The sequence below is a fragment of the Dreissena polymorpha genome, chromosome 1 (genome assembly GCF_020536995.1).
Source record: "Dreissena polymorpha isolate Duluth1 chromosome 1, UMN_Dpol_1.0, whole genome shotgun sequence".
Lineage (NCBI taxonomy): Eukaryota > Metazoa > Mollusca > Bivalvia > Myida > Dreissenidae > Dreissena > Dreissena polymorpha.
This window is the reverse complement of record NC_068355.1, coordinates 195,130,312-195,154,697: the sequence shown is the minus strand read 5'-3', so window position 1 is coordinate 195,154,697 and position 24,386 is coordinate 195,130,312. Positions and strand designations below refer to the sequence as shown.

Here is a 24,386-nt window from a genome sequence, read left to right as displayed (position 1 = left end):
ACATAATAGCAATGCTCTCACACACAGCTTTGAAGTATATTCAAACTGACTGGATAGTCTATGCACATCACGATATACGTACTGTACACCCACATAATAGCAATGCTCTCACACACACCTATGAAGTATATTCAGACTGGGTAGTGTACGCACAGCTCGATATACGTACCGTACGACCAAATGATAGCAATGCGCGCACATACAGCTATGAAGTATATTCAAACTGGGTAGTGTACGCATAGCTAGCTATACGTACCGTACACCCACATGATAGCAATGCTCTCACACACAGCTATGAAGAGTATTCAAACTGACTGGGTAGTGTATGCACAACCCGATATACGTACGGTACACTCACATGATAACAATGCTGTTACACACAGCTATGAAGAGTATTCAAACAACTGACTGGTTACTATACACAGAGCTCGATATATATACCGTACACCCACATAATAGCAATTCTCTCCCACACAGCAATGAAGTATGTTCAAACTGACTGGGTAGTGTACGCACAACTCGATATACGTACCGTACACCCACACTATAGCAATGCTCTCACACACAGCTATGCAGAGTATTAATACAACTGAATGGGAAGTGAACGCACAACTCGATATACGTACCGTACACCCACATGCTAGCAATGCTCTCACACACAGCTATGCATAGTATTCAAACAACTGACTAGGGTAGTGTATGCATAAATCGATATACGTACCGTTCACCCACATGATAGCAATGCCCTCACACACAGCTATGCACAGTATTCATACAACTGACTGGGTAGTGTACGCACAACTAGATATACGTACCGTACACCCATATAATAGCCATACTCTCACACTCAGCCATGGAGAGTAGTCAAACAACTGACTGGGTAGTATATGCATAGCTCTATATATGTACCGTACACCCACAAAATAGCAATGCTCTTACACACAGCTATGAAGAGTATTCACACGACTGACTGGGTAGAATATGCACAGCTAGCTATACGTTCCGTAAACCCACATGAAAGCAATGCTCTTACACAAAGCTATGCAGAATATTAAAACAAATGACTGGGTAGTATACACACAGCTCGATATTTGTACCGTACATCCATATGATAGCAATACTCTCACGCACTTCTGTTTTTAAGAGTATTCAAACAACTGACTGGGTAGTGTATGCAGAGCTCGATATTCGTACCATACACCCACATGATAGCGATATTATCTAAGCTCGTTGTATTTACCGTACATCCTCATAATAGCAAAGCTCTCACACACAACTATAAAGAATATGCAAACAACAGACTGTGTAGTGTATGCACAGTTCGATATACGTACCGTACACCCACATGATAGCAATTCTCTCACACACAGCTATGAAGAGTATTCAAACAACTGACTGGGTAGTGTATACACAGCTCGGTATACGTACCATACACTCAACTGATAGAAATGCTCTGACACACAACTATAAAGCGTTTTTTTACAACTGACTGGGAAGTGTATTCACAGCTCGATATACGAACTGTTCACGCACATGATAGCAATTCTCTCACAAACAGCTATGAATAGTATTCAAACAACTGACTGGGTAGTGTATTCACAGCTCAATATATGTACCGTACACCCACATGATAGCACTGCTCTCACACACAGCTATGAAGAGTATTCAAACAACTGACTGGGTAGTGTATTCACAGCTCAATATATGTACCGTACACCCACATGATAGCACTGCTCTCACACACAGCTATGAAGAGTATTCAAACAACTGACTGGGTAGTGTATTCACAGCTCAATATATGTACCGTACACCCACATGATAGCACTGCTCTCACACACAGCTATGAAGAGTATTCAAACAACTGACTGGGTATTGTATGCACAGCTCGATATACGTGCCGTACACCTACGTGATAGCAATGCTCTGACACACAGCTATGAACAGTATTCAAACAACGATTGGGCAGTGTATTCACAGCTCAATATACATACCGTTCACGCACATGGCAATGCTCTGACACACAGCTATGAAGAGAATTCACACAACAGACTGGGCAGTGTATTCACAGCTCAATTTACCTTCCGTGCACGCATATGACAGCAATGCCCTTACACGCAGCTATGCAGAGTATTCAAACAACTGACTGGGTAGTGTATGCACAGCTCGATATACGTACCGTACACGCACATGATTGCAATGCTCTCACACACAACTATGAAGAGTATTCAAACAACTGACTGGTTAGTGTATGCACAGCTCGATATATGTACCGTACACCCACATGATAGCGATATTCTCACAGCTCGTTGTATTTACCTACATCCACTTGATAGCAATGCGCGCACACACAACTATAAAGAATATTCAAACAACAGACTGGGCAATGTATTCATAGCTCGATATACGTACCGTACACGCACATGATATTAATACTCTGACACACAGCTATGAAGAGTATTTAAACAACTGACTGGGCAGTGCATTTACAGCTCGATATACGTTCCGTTCACGCACATGATAGCAATGCTCTCACACATAGCTATGAAGAGTATTCAAACAACAGACTGGGTAGTGTATTCACAGCTCAATATACGTATAGTACAACCACATGATAAAAATGCTCTCACAGACAGCTATGATGAGTACTTACCGTACAGCCACATGATACCAATGGTCTCACACTCAGCTATGAAGAGTACTAAACGTACAACCACATGATAGGAATGCTCTCACTCATAGCTATGAAGAGTATCCAAACAACTGACTTAGTAGTGTATGCACAGCTCGATATACGTATCGTACACGCACACGATAACACTGCTCTCACAGCTCGATAGACTTACCGTACACCCACATGATAGCAATGCTCTCACACACAGCTATGAAGAGTACGGAGAAATCTGCACCAAAGAAATCTAGCAACGTCACCACATAGTCCCCGCCCTGTTAAAACAAAATAATGATAGTAAAATTGACTGGGTGTTGTTCGCTTAAACAGTCTTTCAGACATATAACGGCGGTCAGTTGATCGACTAAAACACATTTTAAAAGTAAAATTCATTTTAATTATTAAATACTTACCTGTTATCTCTAGCTAATCCCTTTCCAGGGAGTTAATTATCCGGAAAACTTTAAGCGCTGGGAATCATCCACCTCTAATAAAGAAAACCAAGTCAGGTTAAACATAGTACAATGTAACCTAACCGGAAAACAAGAACAACAACTCATCTTTTCTTTACAAAAACATAACATGTCGATGAGCGGGGTGGGAGGTGGGACTTACCGATAACAGGTAAGTATTTAATAATTCAAATGAATGTTACTTTAAAAAATTGTTTTAATATCATAAATAATTACTTGTTATATCTAGCTGATTTTGCAGCTGCGGCGGGAAGGTTCGCATATTTTTTCCCATCACAGCAGAACCCATATTTAGGTCTTTCAGCCAGAGATCGTAAATCATGTCCTCAGATTATCTTCGTTAGAACCATATTGCACGTACTTAATTCTCGGGTGGCCTATAGTACTTACGCCATTGAAGAAATTACAGTTTGAGCCACAGGAGGACCCAACATATACAAATTGTCTTGTTGGCACTCAAGAGAACGAAGATAAAAAGAGGAGAATGTGATGGTAGGATTCCTCCAGAAAGCAGCTTGAAGCACTTCAGACAGTGGGGTATAATTAATATAAGCCCACGAAGCCGCAAGAGCTCTTAATTCATGCGGTCTTATCTTAAACAGGGATAAATCACTGAATGAAAGAGAAGAATAAGCTTTCTTAAGTGTCGAGGCTATCCACCGGGAAATAGAAGCCGCAGACACATCGCCCCCACCGCTTTTAATGGAATGAAAAGTCTTTTACGAGAACCTCGAATAAACTTTACTCTCTTAAGGTAGAACTTCAAAGCCTTTACCGGGCAAAGGAGTCTATCATCATCTTCATGTCCACAAGTTCTAGAAAGACTTGGAACTTTGAAGTGTTTGGAAGCCATAGAGGGAAGTTGATTTTAAGCAAGAAATCCTTGCTGACATAATAATGTAACAGATCCATCGACAGCATCAAAATGAAGATGGTTATCTTCTATAGAAAGAGCATGAATTTCACTTCTCCGTTTGGATGAAGCCATAGTAAGAAGAAAAACGGTCCTCCAGGTAAGGAACTGTTAAGAAGCCTGATCAAGAGATTTATAGGGAGCCTTAGTAAGCGAACCAAGTACACAAGCTAAATCCCATTTAGGAGCCAGGGTTCGAGATACAGGACGTTTAAGTTCCATAGCTCTAATCAGTTCCGAAATCCCTGGATCAGCACAGATTTGTGATGACTTAGTAAAAGCCAATGAATGCGAAATCATAGATCTGTATCCTTTGATAGAGCTAAGAGAAAGTTTCTTATCAACAAACAGATAGATGAGAAAATCCGCTATGCGTCTAGCAGAGGGATTGAGGGGATCAATTGTCCCTCGAATACACCAATTAGAGAAGAGTTTCCAGCGAGCATCATAGAGTGCTCAGATGGATTTTCTCCTTGCAGAAGCAACGAGGGTTAAAGCCCTGACAGAAAAATGTTTCTTCTGCAGAGATTGCCTGATAACGGCCAGACGTGTAAGTGGAACATTACTGGATCCGCATGCAGTCTGCCGCTTTGAGATAGAAGATCTGACCTGTGAGGATGTTTCCTGGGATAATCGTTCAGGAGACTGAGAAGATCGTTGAACCAAGATCTCCTGGGCCACCAAGGGGCAATCAGGAATATCCGGCATGAGCTCACCCTGATTTTCGCCAATATTTGGGGAATTAGAATGGGTGGGGGATAGGCGTAAGCTTCCAGTTGGTCCCAAGCGAACGAAAGCGCGTCTTTTGCCCACGCTGCTGGATCGTAAACTGGACTCACATACAGAGGTAGTCTGTAGTTGTGTCTGGTCGCAAATAGATCGACCAGGGGATAACCGAACTTGAAAAAGATCTGGTTGGTCACTTCTTGATGAAGTGTCCATTCCGATGGAAGTATCTGGTGTTTGCGAGACAACCAATCCGCCAGGGCGTAGAGGCGACCTGGTATGTATTTGGCCAGAATAAAATTTTGAGTGTTTTGCAAAAAACAAGTAATATCTTTGTTTCCAGATACAGGGATTGAGAATGTGTTCCCCCCTGTGCCTGGATGTAAGCCACCACCGATGTGTTGTCTGTTTACACCATCACACACGAGTCTCGAAGATGTGACTGGATATGAGATACAGCTAGAAATACTGCTCGCATTTCTAGATTGTTGATATGAAGGTACTATTAGACTGAGAGGTTCCAGGTGAGCACCCCATCCTTCCTTGCTCGCATCCGTGATTAGATGTTATGACGGTTGCTGAGGAAGAAGTGGTACTCCTGCTAAGAGAGTCTCCTCGTCTAGCCACCACTGAAAATGAGACACAAGGGAGAATGAATTGGAATTTGTTGTAACAGATTGCTGCCCGGAGACCATTTCCAACAAGCTGAGAGATAATGCTGAAGAGGACGTAGGAATAGACGTCCCAACTGCACAAAGTTTACTACTGAGCTCAGGATACCGTTGAGAGAGACGAATTCTTGAGGTGTTATATGAGATTGGGACAAAACCCAGTTGACCTTTACCAGAAGGTCTGATATACGTTGACATGACACTCTGACCCGATTGATGTGTGTCAAGAAATTCATTCCCACGAAAGTGAAGTCCTGAGAAGGAATGAGGTCTGATTTGTCTGCATTGAGAAGGAGTCCGAAAGAGAGGAGTTCCTTCCAAGAGAATTCTAGGTTGGTCAGAAGTAAATTACGATCGAGCTGGTGTAAGAGCCAGTCGTCGAAATACTGAAGAAGAACAATCCCGTGAACTCGGAGGTGAGGTCCGATTGCAGCTATTAGTTTGGTAAAAACTCGTGGGGCGGTCGCCAACCCAAATGACATGGCCCAGAACTGGAGGACTTGGCTATGAAAGGCGAATCGAAGGTACTTCCGGAAGTAGGGATGAATAGGAACATGGAAGTACGAATCTTCCAGACCCAAAGACACCCCCAGTGCCGTTGTTTGATGGAGTTCCGTATGAAGGAAGGAGTCTCAATTTTGAAAGTTGGTTTGAGAAGGTACATGTTTAACACTTTTAAATCTATTACTGGTCTCCAGGAACCATTTTTCTTTTCAACAAGAAAAAGACGACTGTAGAATCCTGGAAAATAAGGATCTTGAACCCTTTCTACCGCCTGTTTTTCCAAGAGCACGAGAATGGACTGTGGAATATGTGGATGCTGAGATACCAGTTCTATCGGAACGCGAGAAAGTGAAGGCATTTTTTCGAATTTAAAAGTCAGGCCTTTTGTCACCAGAGAATGAACCCATGCGTCCAAAGTAATTTGAAGCCATCGGTTTGAAAAATGGAAAAGTCTGGCCCCGACTGGTATTTCCGGCATCGGAGGTTGTGGAGATAGAAAGGGTATGGGCCTAGGGCTGATAAGAAGGCGGTACGCCCTTGCCAGAGGAAGGTTTGAAATTCCTCTGATGCGGCTTGGATTTGTTCTTTTTTCCAGAATCTCTACCAGACAACTTCTTAGAAAAAGAAGGTCTGTTATAGGAAGAAGGCCTGTTAGGGCCCGACCGTGGATTAACAGCAGGTCTTGTAGAGAAAAGATTGTTTATCTTAGCCTTCTTGGGTGCTAGAACTGCTGGTGGCCTAAAAGAAGGCTGCTTAACGGTTCCTTGGCGTTGTCCAGAATTGTTTCTAGCTAAAGAAGCATGAAGTTGGCCATCCTTGTCAGCTGTGATTGCTTCTTTTATCCTTCCACCAAAAAGTAAACCTGATGTGAGAGGAGCCGTTTTGAGCGAGTTCATACCTGGTTCTAAGTGAAAATCTTCAAGTAAAGATGAAGGGATAAGAACTCTACGAATCCTTAACATCTCAGACATTGAAGCAGCAGCATTATGTGAAAGGGATAATGCTGTTCGTGATAAGTGGATCAATAAATCCAGAAGTTCTTCCGGAACTGAATCAGAGCAATCACAAACCAAATGTAACAAGGTTGCTAGCATTAAGTCTACCTGGTTGGATAGACATTACGATCTTCGCTCTCTACTTTTCCAATGTTCTATCATGTAAAAAGGGACAGACACTGAAGTAGATGAACTAGGCATCGAAAGCATCAGGTTATTGATGTCTGGATCATGCGATGGTAATTTATAACAATCTAAACCGGAAGTCAGATCGGGTACTGGTGGTTTGTAGTTAAGTTCCTGAAGTTTAGACTCAAAATCCCTCGGTACTTTCCACATATCTCCTCGTTTAGGAATCGTTTTATTCACTGATTCAAACGATTGAAAAACAGATAAGACAGTAGTACCAATCGGAAGGCGTGTATCCAAGCGGGAACGCGCCGTAGTAACCATGGTGGGATCAAACGTACGAACGAGATGTTCAGTGAACGAGATCGTCGAATTAGAAGAAGTCTTCACAGGTCGTGGACACAACTCCTTATCCAGAGTCTGGAATATCAGCTCGTAAATTTGATTACTGGAAGCCAAAAAATTATCCGTATCAGTGTCCGCATCCGATTCAGCTTCAATCTCTACAGGAACAGAGGTGTGTAGAGAAACAGCAGGAACAGGAATGAAACTATCATGTGCCAGATTGTCTGGTAAAGATGAATGATCATCCACGACGTCAGTAATTTGATAATGCTTATCAGCATTGACCGGTACAAAATGACCAGACGCATTCTGTACCCATAGAACATCAGGTTTCGAATGGGTAGCATTAGGGGGTATACGACTAGATACGGTCGAAGACAACCGTGGTGCTGATAATGTATCAGTGGTTGTTAGCTGCGCTCCTGAAGCTCCAGCATGTGTGGCTGTTAACATGGGAGCCGACACATGTGGTGAGGAAACATGTGATTCCATAAAGGAATAAGACGGTGATCGACCATCCGAATGGTAGGTACGATGTCTACGTGAGGTTTGTCGACGTGCTCGGCTATGTGGCGATCTGGATCGGCTGCGATGTCGAGATATAGATCGGCTGCGATGAGACCGGGATCTTCTGGAATAGCGTCTCCGTGAACGACGACGTGATCGCTTACGCGCGTAGCGGCGATGAGAATCACTCGACGAAGTTGAGCGTGCCGATGTCTACTCCTTGATGACGAAGATTCATTCGTCGATGACGAGTTGGAAGAAGAGTAATCCGATGATGAAGATCGATGCCTTCTTCTGACTGTTGACCGGTGACCGGACCGGACCGGACTGGACCGGACCGGACCAGTGAAGGTGACCGGACCGGACCGGTCACAGATGACCGGACCGGACCAGTGACAGGACCGGACCGGTGACCGAACCAAATGACAGCCGCCATTCTACGGTCTTTGGCCGGTGACGTAACCGGTCATATCATGACCGGACCGGACCGGTGACCGGCCGGTCATATCATGACCGGACCGGATCGGACCGGTGATCGGCCGGTCATATCATGACCGGACCGGACCGATGACCGGCCGGTCATATCATGACCGGTTACGTCACCGGCCATAGACCGTAGAATGGCGGCTGCCATTTGGTCAGACATTGATCGATCCGTAGGTCCACGATCAATGTCGCCGGTATGTATGGTGTGAGTCATATGGTCAGATGATGACCGACAGACAACACCACCATCGTGCCCGGTATCCGGTGATTGAAATGTCAGCTGGTCATCCGTGACCAATGAAGTCACCGGATCATCAACGTCCGTTAGAGGTTTGTAGCGTGTGCGGCTGATCGACGTCCGACGGCGACCAGCTTGTGTCCATATGTCGTAATATCATAATTCGCACACCGCACAATTTTTAGGTAGAGTACAACCGGTACATGCCAGGCAAGTGTCGTGAGAATCCCACCTTGCCTTGTTGTGACCACACGAACCTCGCTTTTGTAAGTTCATTTATGAATACAAAAGAAACAGAAAGAGCCTACAACAATCAAAAACCAATTGTTAAATTTAAACCACAATGTAAATAAACAAACGCTGTGCAATTGCCCTCAATTATTTATTGAGGATAAAGGCACGAAGTCCTCGTGGATTACCTATAGAAGGGAATGGAACGAAAACCTCGTGGTGCACGTGCTCATGTACATGAGCACTATAAACAAAGATATCCAGCAAAAGCAGAATTATAACAAAAACTGCAATAAAAAGTATAAAAAAGTAAACCGAATAATATACAGAAAAGATAAATACAATTTATCCTTCAAACTCCGACAATAAACACGAGTCAAAGAACGGAAACGTCCTGAGCCAAAATAGGCGTGCACTCGTGGTTAGCCGGAAAGGAAAGATGAGTTGTTGTTCTTGTTTTCCGGTTAGGTTTCATTGTACTAGGTTTAACCTGACTTGGTTTTCTTTATTAGAGGTGGATGGTTCCCAGCGCTTAAAGTTTTCCTGATAATTGACTCCCTGGAAAGGGATTATCTAGAGATAACAGGTAATTATTTATGATATTAACATGTTTCCTAGTGAAGATCAGTTTATCTTGGCGATCGAGTGTGCAGTTAATACATTTGAGCCTCGCACTGTGTTAAGAGGGTACAATGCATGTGCGTTAAGTATCGTCAAAGATAGCATGTGCATTCCGCAAATGCTAATCAAGGATTACACTTTCCGCTTTAATTTGATTTTGAGTTTAAAGGAAGACCCGTCTTGACGAAAAACAGTTTAGGTGAAAAGTGTCGTCCTTGATTAGTCTTTACGGACTGCACGGGATACTCTGGGACGCCACTTTACGCACATGCATTAAACCCCCTTTTTCACAGAGCGCGACTCAAATGGCAAATTGGTGAATGACATAATTCGATATTGACAATATAAATACACATTTGTTTAAATGATGCGAGTAAACTAAGTGCATTTTGCGATTTTTTTAAATTGCACGTAACAGAAGATGCATTCATCTTACAAAGACAGGAGCTTCCAATTGTTATATCATGACAGTTGTCTTAAGCTAAAGAAGAGGTAACAAGAACCCGCATGAACCTCCAGCTTAAGTATGTTTAAGTGACTTTAACAATATAATGCTTTTGTCTATAGCTCGTTTAAAAAAAAACAAGTATACTGGTGAAATATAATGAAATATAATTGTTTGAATAAAAAAAGCAGTGTGAATACGAATTGCATCGTTGCTCAATCATATCTTTGGAACATTTTAAATTCCAGTAATGACTTATTTATCTTCATATAAGTATTGGTATGATAGCCTTTTGGAAGATGTTTAATGATAAGACCATGCTATGTTTGTAGCATATATTCTTACGTTCGTGATGCATGGTAGGGCAATTAAATACAACGCGACACCGAAACCAATGCACATGTGGGTCTTGTACTTCCGGAGTTGCGGAAATTCGTCTTGGATACAGACAAGAGTGGTTTCCAAGAAGCCAAACTGAAATAGGAAATATTGTACAGATAGGTTTGTAACATTAGAGTGCAATGTGTATCGTTTAACTGAACGATATAGTGCAATATTGTGAACTGTTGTCCGATGCCATAATAATATGTTCGATGCTGGGGGGAAACTATTTGGTCGACTGCTCTCAAATGTTCATGCAGTATCTATTTTATTACCTACGTCTTGCAGCAACAATCACTATTTATACGACTACAACTACTACTTATACTAATACTACTGCCATAACCACTACTACACCCACAAACTAATATTACAACAACAACAACAACAACTACTACTACTACTACTACTACTACTACTACTACTACTACTACTACTACTACTACTACTACTACTACTACTATATCTACTACTACTACAACTATACAACTACACTACGTGTTGTACAAGCCACTGACTTTTTAGTTATACACTTTGCGTGTTTGTCAATACAAATAAACATATGGGGACGTATTAGGAAATACACAGGTTTCTTACGTTAAAGAACATATGTTTATGGAGTTATTTAAACATAGTTACTTTTCAGCCAGACCTTTTTTGGGGGAAGTTATTTTTTGATAAAGATTTTTAACGGTTCAAACATTTACAAAAAGGCTGTTTATATGTTATGTAAATTTAAACATTATTAATAGATGATACAATGTAGATAGTGTGAACTCAGTTTCACAAACCTGACTATCAAGACCGAGTGTAAACAACATGAAAAAAAATAGGATGGACCATAGCTGATTGGGTGGCAACTTGGAGAGAGCCTCGGGGTAGGCAACGAAGGCGAGACCATAACCTCCCTTTGCCACGTCCTGCACACTCACTCCGATCGCTTTGGCCATGCCACCGAGATTGGTGAAGACGACAAAACCAGCAATGATACTAGTGATGAGATCCATTGAGCTTATTATCAACGCATCACTGAAAGAAAAGGCTCAACACGTAAGTTATTTTTATCCTACTACCAGATGACAATTGATATTTTGTAATTATTAATGGAAAAGGGAGGAAAAAAGGGATGAATAAAATTGTATGTGAGTTTGTTTTATAAAGATCAAGTTTATCATGCTCGGCACGAGCCATGGTAGCGCTCGGCAAGCATCGCACTTCCATGTTTTTAAGTCTCGCATAAACTTGATATTCATCAAAAATTCACATACTATTCTCTATTGGTCCTGAAAGAATGAAGAATAAATGTGCTTATCATCGTTAGTCGTTTTAACAGAACATATCGAGGTAATTTATGTTATTAATTGGTGTAATTTGTTACGCGCTTGTTTTTGTATTTTATCTAGTGCTTTTGTGTTGCCCTATTAAGCAATGAATTACTTTGCAATAAATAAAGGAGTACGAGCTATGATATAGGTTTTCTCATGCTGATTCAGCTTTAGGTGGAGTTAACATTTGGTTAAATATATTAGTCAGTGACAGCAGGTTATCAGAATAATAATACGTATAGAAATTAACCCATAGACGTTGTTCTTGAATTTGTTGTAGCTTCCGAACATGAGGATACCTCCGAATGCCACAGATAGCGAGAAAAACATCTGACCGGCTGCAGCCGCCCACACCTGTACATATAACATAATACGTTTAAACATTTGGAAAAGAACTGCAAATAGTCACATCGTTGAGATAATCTACACTTGACGCGATTTGGGAAGCTTTAAGTAAAGTTCTTTTTGAAACTTTAATTCCCGATGGCATACGCAAGAGACAAATTGGTATGCATACAAACTAACGTCTAATGTGGCCAGTTTGCTCCACTCGGGTACGATGAAGTATTTAACGCCGTCGATGGCACCGTCCAGCAGACAACCTCGGACCAGAAGGATGATCAGGATCACGTACGGGAACGTTGCAGTGAAGTACACAACCTAGAGAATGCAGCAAAGATAGATAAGGCCATACTAGCAGGATAGCGTACGGAAACTTGGAAGTGATGTAGCAATCATGGATATTTGTCTTACTGTGTTTGTTAGAACATTTAAATGCCATGCACTGCGCAATAAAAGTAACGCAAGTGAATTAAGCCGTTCTTGTTTAATTAAAGCTTTTAAAAGGTTTTCTTGACTGACTGTAGCATAAAATATATACCTCAAACGGACCGAGCTTCAGTATGTTTGTTCAATCATGTAATAACCACGCGTACCAGAACGGGGCCATAACGTATACAATCAAAGATAAATGTTGCTATCCAGTGGGAAATAATGTCGAACGGGTTTTATTCGCGTTTGTTTAATTTCCGGTGATATGTATTTGTGGTATTGCCTCCTCGCTAACAATGACCAATACATGGGTTTACCCGAATCCTAATATTCGTTACTCTAATATATATATATATATATGGGGTTCCCATTTCTCAGACTTATCTAAAACAAATAGGTGTCACGCAGTACAGTTTATTGTATAAAACTTTTTTTTTAATCACGACACATTTATCCACGTATGCCCTGGTCAATGAAATTTTGTTTCTAGTTTCAATGACGACGTCAATTTCGCGTATAATTATAAAAGGCATTTTCAAGGGAAAACGCGCAAATTCAATTGCAATTTTTTACAGAACTAACTAACTTGTTTCAACTAACAACACAGAAGTGTATGCAAAACTTGCAAATTACATTAAACTTTGTACATGTAGGTAACCACCGTTTGTGAAATAAATGACATTTGTGAAGAAAGACAGTTGTGTTGCGGTGTAGACGGTTGTACTAATTGTAGTGGCCTTAACGTCGTATATAAGAATATACTCATTTAATATACACCTAGCCTTATTATGTTTCTGGTAAAACATTGAGGGCATTCGTATAAGTATTGTGAAGATACACATCCAAAATGGCAAAAATAATTGATGCGATAATTGGTAAAAATTCTTTTAAACACAAATATTGAAATATAAACATATTCTACAATTCAGCATTTGTTCATTGAACAGTTTTAGTACTGGATATCCTCAACGTAATTCACTGGAAAACTCCAAATTCGTCCAAGATTGTTTATACAACACCGTATTAAACCATGCACTTATTATTGCACATTGTAGAAATAACTGGCAGCTTAAAACATTTGGACCGTTAAATGACGCGGTGTATCTTCAAAAATCTAGATAAAAGACTTTTAAGTCTAATATATGTTGTGGCATGCAATTTCGTTGTCAATTATACTTGTTTTTCAGACGACCTTCGTCGAGAGAACCTGAACACTTTACCAATAAACATAAAGGTTTTAATTATTACCTTTCCAGAGGACTTGATCCCTTTAATAAGGCACACAACTACAATAATCCATCCCAGGAGGAGACAAAGGGCCAGTTGCCAGATGGGGGCTCCCATATCCGAGGGATACATATTAGGGGCCTTCTGTATTACCGTTTTGCTGGAAGAAGTCAATACATGGTATAGCCGTTTGTAAATGGTAAAATGTAAAGCAAACATTTTATTATAAGGTAAACATTAAAACATATAAATTTAATTATTACAAATAAAGACTACTATCAGAAAAATACGCTCTTTTAAAGTGTTCGTTGCTGAGATATGGTCGCACACTCGGGGTGGTTTATTTCCAAACAGTATTGTAATTTTATCTAACAAAAATTTAACTTGACTCTCGATTCACATTCTTATCTTTCATGTAGCAGCAAATTGATTTTAGACAATAGCATTATTCCTATACACATATAGCACATTTGCTGAAATAATGTTTTATTCATAACAATAAATAGTCTTCTATAAATATATCGCTACTTCGTTTTGAGTGTGCGTTTCAACATTGGGATGTGTTCGACCATGATATATAGTACATGCAATATTTATGATATTTTAAGTTTGTTTTACAAACGCGTACGAAAACGTGTATACGAATCTATATCACTTTTTGACAATATTTTAAAATTGCAGATATGTATTTCATAATCAATACAGCCATCCATACAGTAACATAATACCCAGGAATACTTGCTAGAAATATAATTCAGCAACTGCCGTGTTGGTGGTGTTGGTGCAATTGACCGTAAGACCCTCATTGAAAGTGTAGTTTGTTGTATGGCACAGGCATTTATCAACCATATCAAGGGTTGCATTGCCGGTACAGGTTTCAAGTTTGCGGGTGGTCTTTTCAACGCAACCATAGTCAAGCCATTCCTGCAAGAGATAGATTGGCGTTGTACACGAATGATCAATATAGTAACATTTATGACCAGTTTATCCCCTCGGAAAATGTTAATTGATCCCTATCGGGATATTATGTTAAAACAACTGTACACATTAATACCTTAATATGTTAATTGGAGTGTATTCCAATGCGTTTTCACTCTATTTGTTGTTCATTGTTGAATAGCAACAACAACACAGAATAATAAAAACAAAAAAAAACATGGTTTAAGTCATCTTATGTTCCCAAAATAAAAAGTTTAGTTCTTTAACATTTTTCATAAAATGCAAGTTGCAATAAATATAGATCTTTAAACGCACATTCGTAACTGTTTGATTCATTGCAAAATCGAACATGACGATATGGTATTGAAATTTCTCTGGTCTTGTGAATCTTTAGTAAAATTTCGAAGATTTCTAAAATCGTGAAAAAGCAAATGAAGTTATAGGTACTTTCTTTGACAAACACGAGTATTAAACTATTAAAAGTAAGATAATAAAAAATTCAACTTAAATATTAGTATGAATACTACTTTCATATACTACATACTTCATAAGCTCTGTTTTATCAGTCTGAACAAAATGCAGCATGTAACTAAAGTTTATTGCTTATGCAAATGCAATAAATAATAAATCATATAATTAATCAACAAATCGCTAGGTGTATCACATGTCATCAGTTGAAGCCTCTTTATTGAATTGATAAGGTGTCGGCAGCGACATGCCATATTTGATTTCAGCAAATCCTGGTTACGACACATATAACAGACAAAAGCATGTAACTTAAATGGAACAAGCACACCATAAAAACTTTAACACGTGCTATATTTATACAACATCTGTGTGACGCAAGAGACATGTTTAAAAACATACATACATAATAATATTTATACTTTGTACATACGTCTTAAACACTTACATCTTTGCACGTTGTCCATGGCAAAACCTTCTGCATTGAGGCAAAGAGGTAATACAGTGTATATGATACGATCACGTTGTAGTAGGTTGAGGCGACCAGAGATATAACTCCCATGGAGATACCAATACCTGCGAGAACATAATTACGGTTTATATTATAAATGAAAAAATGCGCAACGAGTCTGAACTATGAAATGCGCCATTATTAAGAAAAAAATAACATGTTATTACACAAACCTGGATTTCCAGATGCAATCGTCATCTCAATACATGATTAGTTTTAATTTACTCTTTGTAATTTATGTTCCGCCGCATGTAGTATTGGAAAAAATCTACTCTTGATTAAAAATGTTGATATAATATATATATGTCTATAAGTTAAACTTTTTTGAATAACGTCAAGATAATAGTATATCGTTTACATGAATTGAATGTTAATAATGATCATTATTTAAATATATCAACGAAAATATACCCATATAAAGGTAGTGTATGTTAATTGTAGTCCAAACAATCCGCCTACGTGTTTTGCTTGGAGTAATACAATGTGAAGATCATGACGAATGAGAATATATAATGATATATCGGTAAACGAAAATACTACATAGTACATAGAGGATATTTGTTGGAGCTGGTGGACAATCGATTTTAACTAACGAGTGATAAAAAAATATATATTTGCTTCTATGATCACGTGTGAATTAAAATAGACTTTCCCCCGAATAAAACACATTTTTCTTTGTAGTGTATGCCAAATATTTATTTTTGTATTTTTTGCCAGTAAAACATTTTTAACTGTTTGAAACGGTAAAATGTCAGTTTTATTTCACTGTTATTTCTCTATAAATCTCCGAAAAGCATAACATAAACTTCATTATAAGCGAAAAAAGGTATATGGTTAGTGCAACAATTACCTTTCGCACAGGGGTTCATGGCCCATATACCGGTTGGGCCTCGTCCACAATATTGGCTCACTATGAGCTCCATCATATACATAGGCTTGCCGATCAGGATCTGCAGAATTATGTAGGCGACGACAAAGGCAGCTAAAATAACAGATAATAAAATGCATAGATATATGTATACAAGGTACAAGAAAAGCTATATTTGTGATGTTCTAGATCGTTGGTCAAACATAAAATAATATAACTTTACAAAAATATAAAGCTATTTATAATTTCGCATGTCCAAATAAATTTTTTGTCTTTATGTTATTCATAACAGAGTGGTGCTCTGTTGCATTTAAGGGATATAAGAGAGTCTGTTGGTCCCTCCAATTATCCATTGATAGATGTTTAAATATTAAGTGAAGAATTATTTGTACACCAAGTAAGCTTTTACAAATGTTTTCCCATTCGTATTAACTGAACAGTCGTAGGATGTGGGATGTCTATGAATGATGTGTGCCAAAACTTATACTGAATGCAGTAACAGTCAGCATACACTGTCGAAGATGAAGTTCTTTTCAAAGCAGACCAACACGTACTGATATTTGATGACTTTTGCAAAAAAGGCCGAATATAGTCTGATTCTGCTCAATTATTAAAGTGATCGATATGCAATACACAAACAATGCGACATCGTGTATACCTCCGCCATTTTCATACGCCAGGTATGAGAATCGCCAAACGTTTCCCAGGCCAACGGAGAGGCCTATGCAAGAAAGAAGAAACTCTGCCTTGTTGGTCCATTCCCCTCGCTCGATTTCCTCCTCGACCTTGAACTCTTTTTCTACGTCAGTGTGCAATGATGGATTGCTTTGGCTGGCGGCGTAAGGGGGCTAAAAATTGTATCTTTTTGTACATGTTCTTCATTTGATACGTAGGAACTACCTAATAAAAGATTTAGTGGACTCATTATTGGTGTTCTGTGTAGTGGGGAAAAATAGCACATTTTTGCACTATTGAATTGATTTCTTTAGTTTGAACATATTTATTCAAACAAAGAAACATCATTCATACATACAATATCATACAACATTTAACATATATTCAAGTTTGAAAGGATTGGAACGGAAGACACAGTCCTATTTTGTTCTTCTCCCTTGCTATATAAAGAGTTGCATGTTATCGGACATAATTGGTTATATAAGGCAAAAATAATAGTACGGTTAGACATAGAAGCTCCAATTATGGAGTTTCATTTGCACAATACACATAATGTATATAATAATAAGTTGTCATTTCTTTAATTGAAGATGATAAAGATGAAAGTAAGGAAAGAAAAGAAAGAAAACTTTTGTGGAGGTTAGTTTGGTCTCAAGTGAAAAAAGAAAGTGAGTCGTTCTGTAGCATATTTATGTATCATATTGGTTGCTTTTTATAATAAAATTTTGAACTGCATCAGCTATTTTAGCATTTGGGATGAAGTCACTAGTTTCGTCTCCATAAAGAAAAGTTTCAACGCATGGGACAGAAAATATGGATATTGTGTTAAGAAGTTCACCACGAATATGTATATGCTGAATGCAATCAAGAAAGTAGTATGACGTAGTCTCATGGAGTCCACAGAGACAATGAGGAGATGTAATAATGTTGCGGCTAAAGAGATGATCATTTAAGGCGCTACATTTGGTTCTTAAGCGCGAAAATAACAATTGAGAACGTCTATCGCAATATAAAAATAAAGGATTAGAAGTCGGTCGATCAATGTTAATAAGTCTTTTAAAGGAATTGAGCGTTTGGGCATGTTTGATGTCGTTAAGAAGATGATTCCATTCAGAAACAGTAGATGGTAGGAGCGAACTTAAATACAGTGATATTCGGGCTTGAATTGTTTGTAGATGTGATGCATTTCTTAGAGAGTAATTGTTACGTGAACCAACTGTTGGAGGCAAGAGGGATTGAATGTAGTTTGGGACATTGGGGGAATTCATTTTATACATTTAAGGGGCCTTTTCACAGATTTTGGCATTTTTTAACTTATTCATTAAATGCTTTATATCGATAAATGTAAACATTGGATCGTAAAAGCTCCAGTAAAAAATCAAGAATATATTTAAAAAAAGGAAAAGAACATTGCCCGGACCAGGTTTCGAACCAGTGACCCCTGGAGTCCTGCCGGAGTCCTGAAGTAAAAACGCTTTAGCCTACTGAGCTATTCCGCCGAGTACACACATGTGACGTATTTTATACCTTATTTAAGCAATCTTCGTAGTTTCACAAAATTTAGCGACAAAAACAGAACTCTCCAAATTATTCAATCGTTTCGCGTTGCAACGCTTTATAATGTGTAGGTTTTAAAATCGTCAAAAGATGCATATAATGGCTTTATTAGACCATGGTAAATGTTCAGTATTACTGTTTCCTCACAAATATCATAACTAAAACGAAAATTTGCGAATCTGAAACAACTTTTTTCAATTTTGTCAATTTACCAAAGCGTGAAAAGATCCCTTTAATATGTATTTGTGTTTGCGTCTACGTTGGCTGATGGTTTCCCACCCTAGCTCATTTAAAAAAGCCTTTTTAAGAGACTAAACGTGTGCATCCAGATGTTATTTGCGCGGCTTCATTATGGATTTTTTCGAGTTCATCTTTTTCATATTGTGTACAATTATCAAAAACAGTGTCTGAATATTCAAGAATTGGTCTTATAAAAGCAAAGTATATTTTTTTCTCGAGCTTTTTTCTATCAAGAATTGTTTTAAGTCGACACATTATATGGACTCATTTCCATGCTTATTCCTTTACATACGATGTATGTGCATGCCACGTACAGTCATTATACATAAATACTCCTAAGTGTTTATGGACATCAACAATCGGTATATTAACAGTCTGCATAGTCAATGACGGGTGGGGCTGTTGATTTATTTTTCTAGATATTAACATCGATTCGGATTTTTAGGGGTTAAAACTAACTTACAATTTATCCGCCCACCTAGAGAATTTATCAATATCTGATTGTAAAACGGTTGCAGTATTAATTTGATGAGTATACAACCATAAAAAGACTGGTTTCATCTGCAAACAAATGGATGTGTGCTTGTATATCGGTGATAATATCATTTATATACACTAGGAACATGAGCGGCCCTACAAAAGAACCTTGAGGGACATCGGCAAAGATAGTTCGACAAAAAAAAATCCTCCGATTCCAGCTTGTTGCAGTTTGAATAATACACTTTTATGACTCTGTCGAAAGCTTTGCTTATAAAAAAAATACAACTCTGACCTATAAGCCATTGTCAAGAGCTCAGCAAAATCTATTATAAATGTATGTTAGTTGATTAACAGTCTAATCACAAGGCAAGAAACCAGATTGAATGGGCGCACATAATGAGTTGGCGTTGCATTTAGAAAATTAATAATGTGTTTGTGTAATATTCTCTCAAAGACCTCCTCAGTAGTATTAAGAAGAGATAAAGGTCGGTAATTAGACATTAGGGCTGGATCACCCTTTTGGAAAACCGGGCACACATTTACAATCTTCCAACAAGAAGGCATTGTGCAGGAATGTAGACAAAAGTTAAACACATCGCACAATGGGTAATTTAACTGATACATAGCTTCTTTTAGAATACGATTGTCTATTCCATCAGGGCTGGAAGCTTTTCCAACCTTAAGACATTTTATTGAGTCGTTGACTTCTCATGTGTGATATGAATAGAATGAAGTCTGTTATCGTTTGCGTTGTGCATATATGGGAGATCGTGATTTCTGTCATAAATAGAGCACTGGCTTGCAAAATACTTGTTTAACATATCAGCTTCACATGTGTCTTCCGCTAAAAAGGTACCTGTTTGATCATCGTTAAGAGGAGGGATTGAGTTGTATGGCTAGCTGGGATAAATTTTCGGAGCGTCTTCCACCAGTCTTTTGCGCAAAGTTCAGAAGACTTAATTTTATTAGAACTATTGCTGAAATATTCGTTTTTTGAATAACGTAAAAATAAAACAGTCTCATTTCTGGCACGAAATTTGACCAGTTAATTACAGTATAAGATTGTTTGGCCTTTTGGTATAGACGTTTTCGTTACCGAATTTGTTTCTGTATTATATTGTTTATCCATGAAGAACAAGAGCATATACATAAATTATTGTTAGGAATACAATTGCTGGCAATTTTTAATATTGTTTTGGTAATATGTTCAGCATATACATCAATATTTTCGGATTTAAGTAGATCCCAACAAGTGTCTGTCATAAATTGTCGTAATTTTAAATAATCCCCAATGTCGTAACGCCAAATATGTCGAAAAAAGGTTTTGCATTTCGGTTTTGTAAATTTCAATGTCACGAAAAATGGGCAGTGATACCGAATAGAATGATCTAAAAAGGGTTCACATATTCCATAGAGTAATACAGTATACTCATTACTTACAAAGATTAAGTCAATTATGGAAAAAGATTTCTCAGTGTAATGTGTTATTTCATAGATAAGTTGCGTTAGATCATATTTGAGACATCATTCGTTGGTGTTTCGTGCCGATGGTTTAACGAGAGCATTTATATTCAAATCACCTGAAATACTAATATCGTTTATTCGTGTTTCTCTTGCAAGACCTATTGAATCTTCGATGGATTTCATGTACAAACTATCCGCACTAGGTGGTCTATACAAAACGCCAAACAAAATATACTATTTTTTGGGAGAAAGACTTCAATCCATATGCATTCCACGTTATGTAATTCAATTTCATGTCTAAGTTTAAAAGAAATATTTTCATTGACGTATATTGCAACGCCACCATGTGCGTCTGTGAGATCCTTTCGAATAGGCTGGTGGAAGCCGTCGAAGAGGAGATCAGACGATGGAATAGATTCATTTAACCATGTTTCAGTAAAGCCAATTATGTCAAAGTCACGTAGACCTGTGTACAGAATATCTATTTTGTGCAGCAGACTTTGAAAATTGTAGTGCACAAAACTTAAATGGTTTGTTGATTGAGTTTTGTGAAAGGATGATGAAGAGTTTGATTCTGTGTTAAAAGATTGATAAGACAAAGTAGGCCCGGGATTTGGATGAACATCACCTGGTTGTAATAAAACTATAGAGGACCAAAATCATGTAACAGCAAAGAGGAAGCACTTGAATTTTTTTTTGAGAAATCAAATACCAGTGTGTTTCTTTTTTCCTAACAAAATGCGTTTACATGTGTGTTCGACACTAAGTGATATATTTATTGATTTGTAAATGTAAAATTGCAGAGAAAGGAGGCTGATAACATTTAGCCATAAGTGACATTCAAATAATAAGTGTAGCAGTATTGGACAAATAGCTGATGATCTATATACATTTATGACAGCGTTTTCTTGTCTATGTTTAGTGTACAACACGATAATGATATGCTCCAAGGAAAACGAGAAAGGACATACACGCTGACATGACACGTGCGTTACATTTGACCATACGTATACATTTAGTCACGGCTGATGTTAAGATTTTATTACACCGGTTGCTACAGAACTGCATCAGATGAGAACTTAAGCGATGAGAGAGATTCGAAAATAGAAGGACACAAGGGCAAAGAAAGGATGATACTATGGTTGGTAACATTGTCGTGATAAGTAATGTTGTGTTGGATGTATTAATGCGAACATAATACAAAAGAACTAGAAATGGCATTGCATAACAATCATTTTTTACAAAACCGTACACGCTTACATATTAAGGTGTATAGGATATTAAGCATAGAGTAGCAATAATGTTATACAAAGAAACAGTTCTACTTGATAAAATAAACAGTACAGTAGCAAGTTAACTGATATCAACTCCAACGCTAATACAACAACACGTAAATAAAAGCGCAGGCACATACATGCAAAACAATGTTAAATAAATAAAGATGCATCATTGCCCAAGTCTATTCATAGACTTATGCGGTGCAGTACAATTTAATAATTATGAGACATTTAGCCTTCATTGTATGAATAATTGATTTATTTGATACCTTTCGAAAAATCAATGTAAACGTGGAGTGATAGATTCCGTCTCGTGTTTGTGTTATTAAGAATTTGTGATTCACTTTCAAATAATACACGTATACGCTATATACATCTGGAAGTGAAAAAGGATAGTGTTTGCGCATGCAAGGCTTAGTGACATAATTCACTGTCTGCTCAAACTAAAAAAGAAATATGCACTGGAAAAGGATAGTGTTTGCTTATGCAAGGCTTAGTGACATATGTCACTTTCTGCTCAAACTAAAAAAACAAACTATTCACTAGAAAGTAAACGTGTTAATATGGCGTTTGTGTTATACTTGTCACATTTTGTTTATACACTGATGGGCTACAACCGTGTCCTTTTGTAGACTGAACAAAACGTAGTGTGCATTATGTTTTATACTTCAATTACGAGCCAATGAAGTAAACATAATGTTGGCTTAGATGTTAGGTGTTGCATGCCTGTAAACTGATGTATACCCCCGTGTGCATTGCCCTGAATGTTGCTGTACAATGATACAAGCTTAAATAAGGATACGTGCTGTGTTGTATGTACTATATCACCTTGTGAATGGAAATCTATCACTTACTTTAAATATAATACTTCATGATATTTACAAGAATATCTCCTGCTAACACTATTGTTGGAATTCCATTATTAATATCTACAAAAGCATGAGACGTATTGACTAGGCTTAAATTCTTGAAGTTTAGTTTTCATTGACGGACTGCATACCTCTGTCTGTGTATGCATACTGTAGTTTTCATTGACGCACTGCATACCTCTGTCTGTGTATGCATACTGTAGTTTTCATTGACGGACTGCATACCTCTGTCTGTGTAAGCATACTGTAGTTTTCATTGACGGACTGCATACCTCTGTCTGTTAATGCATACTGTAGTTTTCATTGACGGACTGCATACCTCTGTCTGTGTATGCATACTGTAGTTTTCATTGACGGACTGCATACCTCTGTCTGTGTATGCATACTGTAGTTTTCATTGACGCACTGCATACCTCTGTCTGTGTATGCATACTGTAGTTTTCATTGACGCACTGCATACCTCTGTCTGTGTATGCATACTGTAGTTTTCATTGACGCACTGCATACCTATGTCTGTGTATGCATACTGTAGTTTTCATTGACGGACTGCATACCTCTGTCAGTGTATACATACTGTAGTTTTCATTGACGCGCTGCATACCTCTGTCTGTGTATGCATACTGTAGTTTTCATTGACGCACTGCATACCTCTGTCTGTGTATGCATACTGTAGTTTTCATTGACGGACTGCATACCTCTGTCTGTGTATGCATACTTTAGTTTTCATTGACGGACTGCATACCTCTGTCTGTCTAGCATACTGTAGTTTTCATTGACGCACTGCATACCTCTGTCTGTGTATGCATACTGTAGTTTTCATTGACGCACTGCATACCTCTGTCTGTTTATGCATACTGTAGTTTTCATTGACGGACTGCATACCTCTGTCTGTGTATGCATACTGTAGTTTTCATTGACGCACTGCATACCTCTGTCTGTGTATGCATACTGTAGTTTTCATTGACGCACTGCATACCTCTGTCTGTGTATGCATACTGTAGTTTTCATTGACGCACTGCATACCTCTGTCTGTGTATGCATACTGTAGTTTTCATTGACTGACTGCATACCTCTGTCTGTGTATGCATACTGTTGTTTTCATTGACGCACTGCATACCTCTGTCTGTGTATGCATACTGTAGTTTTCATTGACGGACTGCATACCTCTGTCTGTGTATGCATACTGTAGTTTTCATTGACGGACTGCATACCTCTGTCTGTGTATGCATACTGTAGTTTTCATTGACGGACTGCATACCTCTGTCTGTGTATGCATACTGTAGTTTTCATTGACGCACTGCATACCTCTGTCTGTGTATGCATACTGTAGTTTTCATTGACGCACTGCATACCTCTGTCTGTGTATGCATACTGTAGTTTTCATT

General features: G+C 38.4%; 1 protein-coding gene across 1 annotated transcript in view; it reads right to left on the bottom strand.

Annotated features, from left to right (window-relative positions):
- LOC127865514 (sodium- and chloride-dependent neutral and basic amino acid transporter B(0+)-like) overlaps positions 1-24,386 on the bottom strand; it is a 47,141-nt gene that overhangs the window by 3,204 nt on the left and 19,551 nt on the right. The window contains exons 2-11 of the mRNA XM_052405364.1: positions 17,098-17,287; positions 16,422-16,553; positions 15,509-15,636; positions 14,399-14,580; positions 13,678-13,891; positions 12,184-12,318; positions 11,909-12,012; positions 11,125-11,362; positions 10,298-10,426; positions 2,844-2,943 (exon numbers count right to left, since the gene is read on the bottom strand). Of these exons, the coding sequence (XP_052261324.1) occupies positions 2,844-2,943; positions 10,298-10,426; positions 11,125-11,362; positions 11,909-12,012; positions 12,184-12,318; positions 13,678-13,891; positions 14,399-14,580; positions 15,509-15,636; positions 16,422-16,553; positions 17,098-17,287 (1,552 nt within the window). The remainder of the gene's footprint in view (positions 1-2,843; positions 2,944-10,297; positions 10,427-11,124; positions 11,363-11,908; positions 12,013-12,183; positions 12,319-13,677; positions 13,892-14,398; positions 14,581-15,508; positions 15,637-16,421; positions 16,554-17,097; positions 17,288-24,386) is intronic.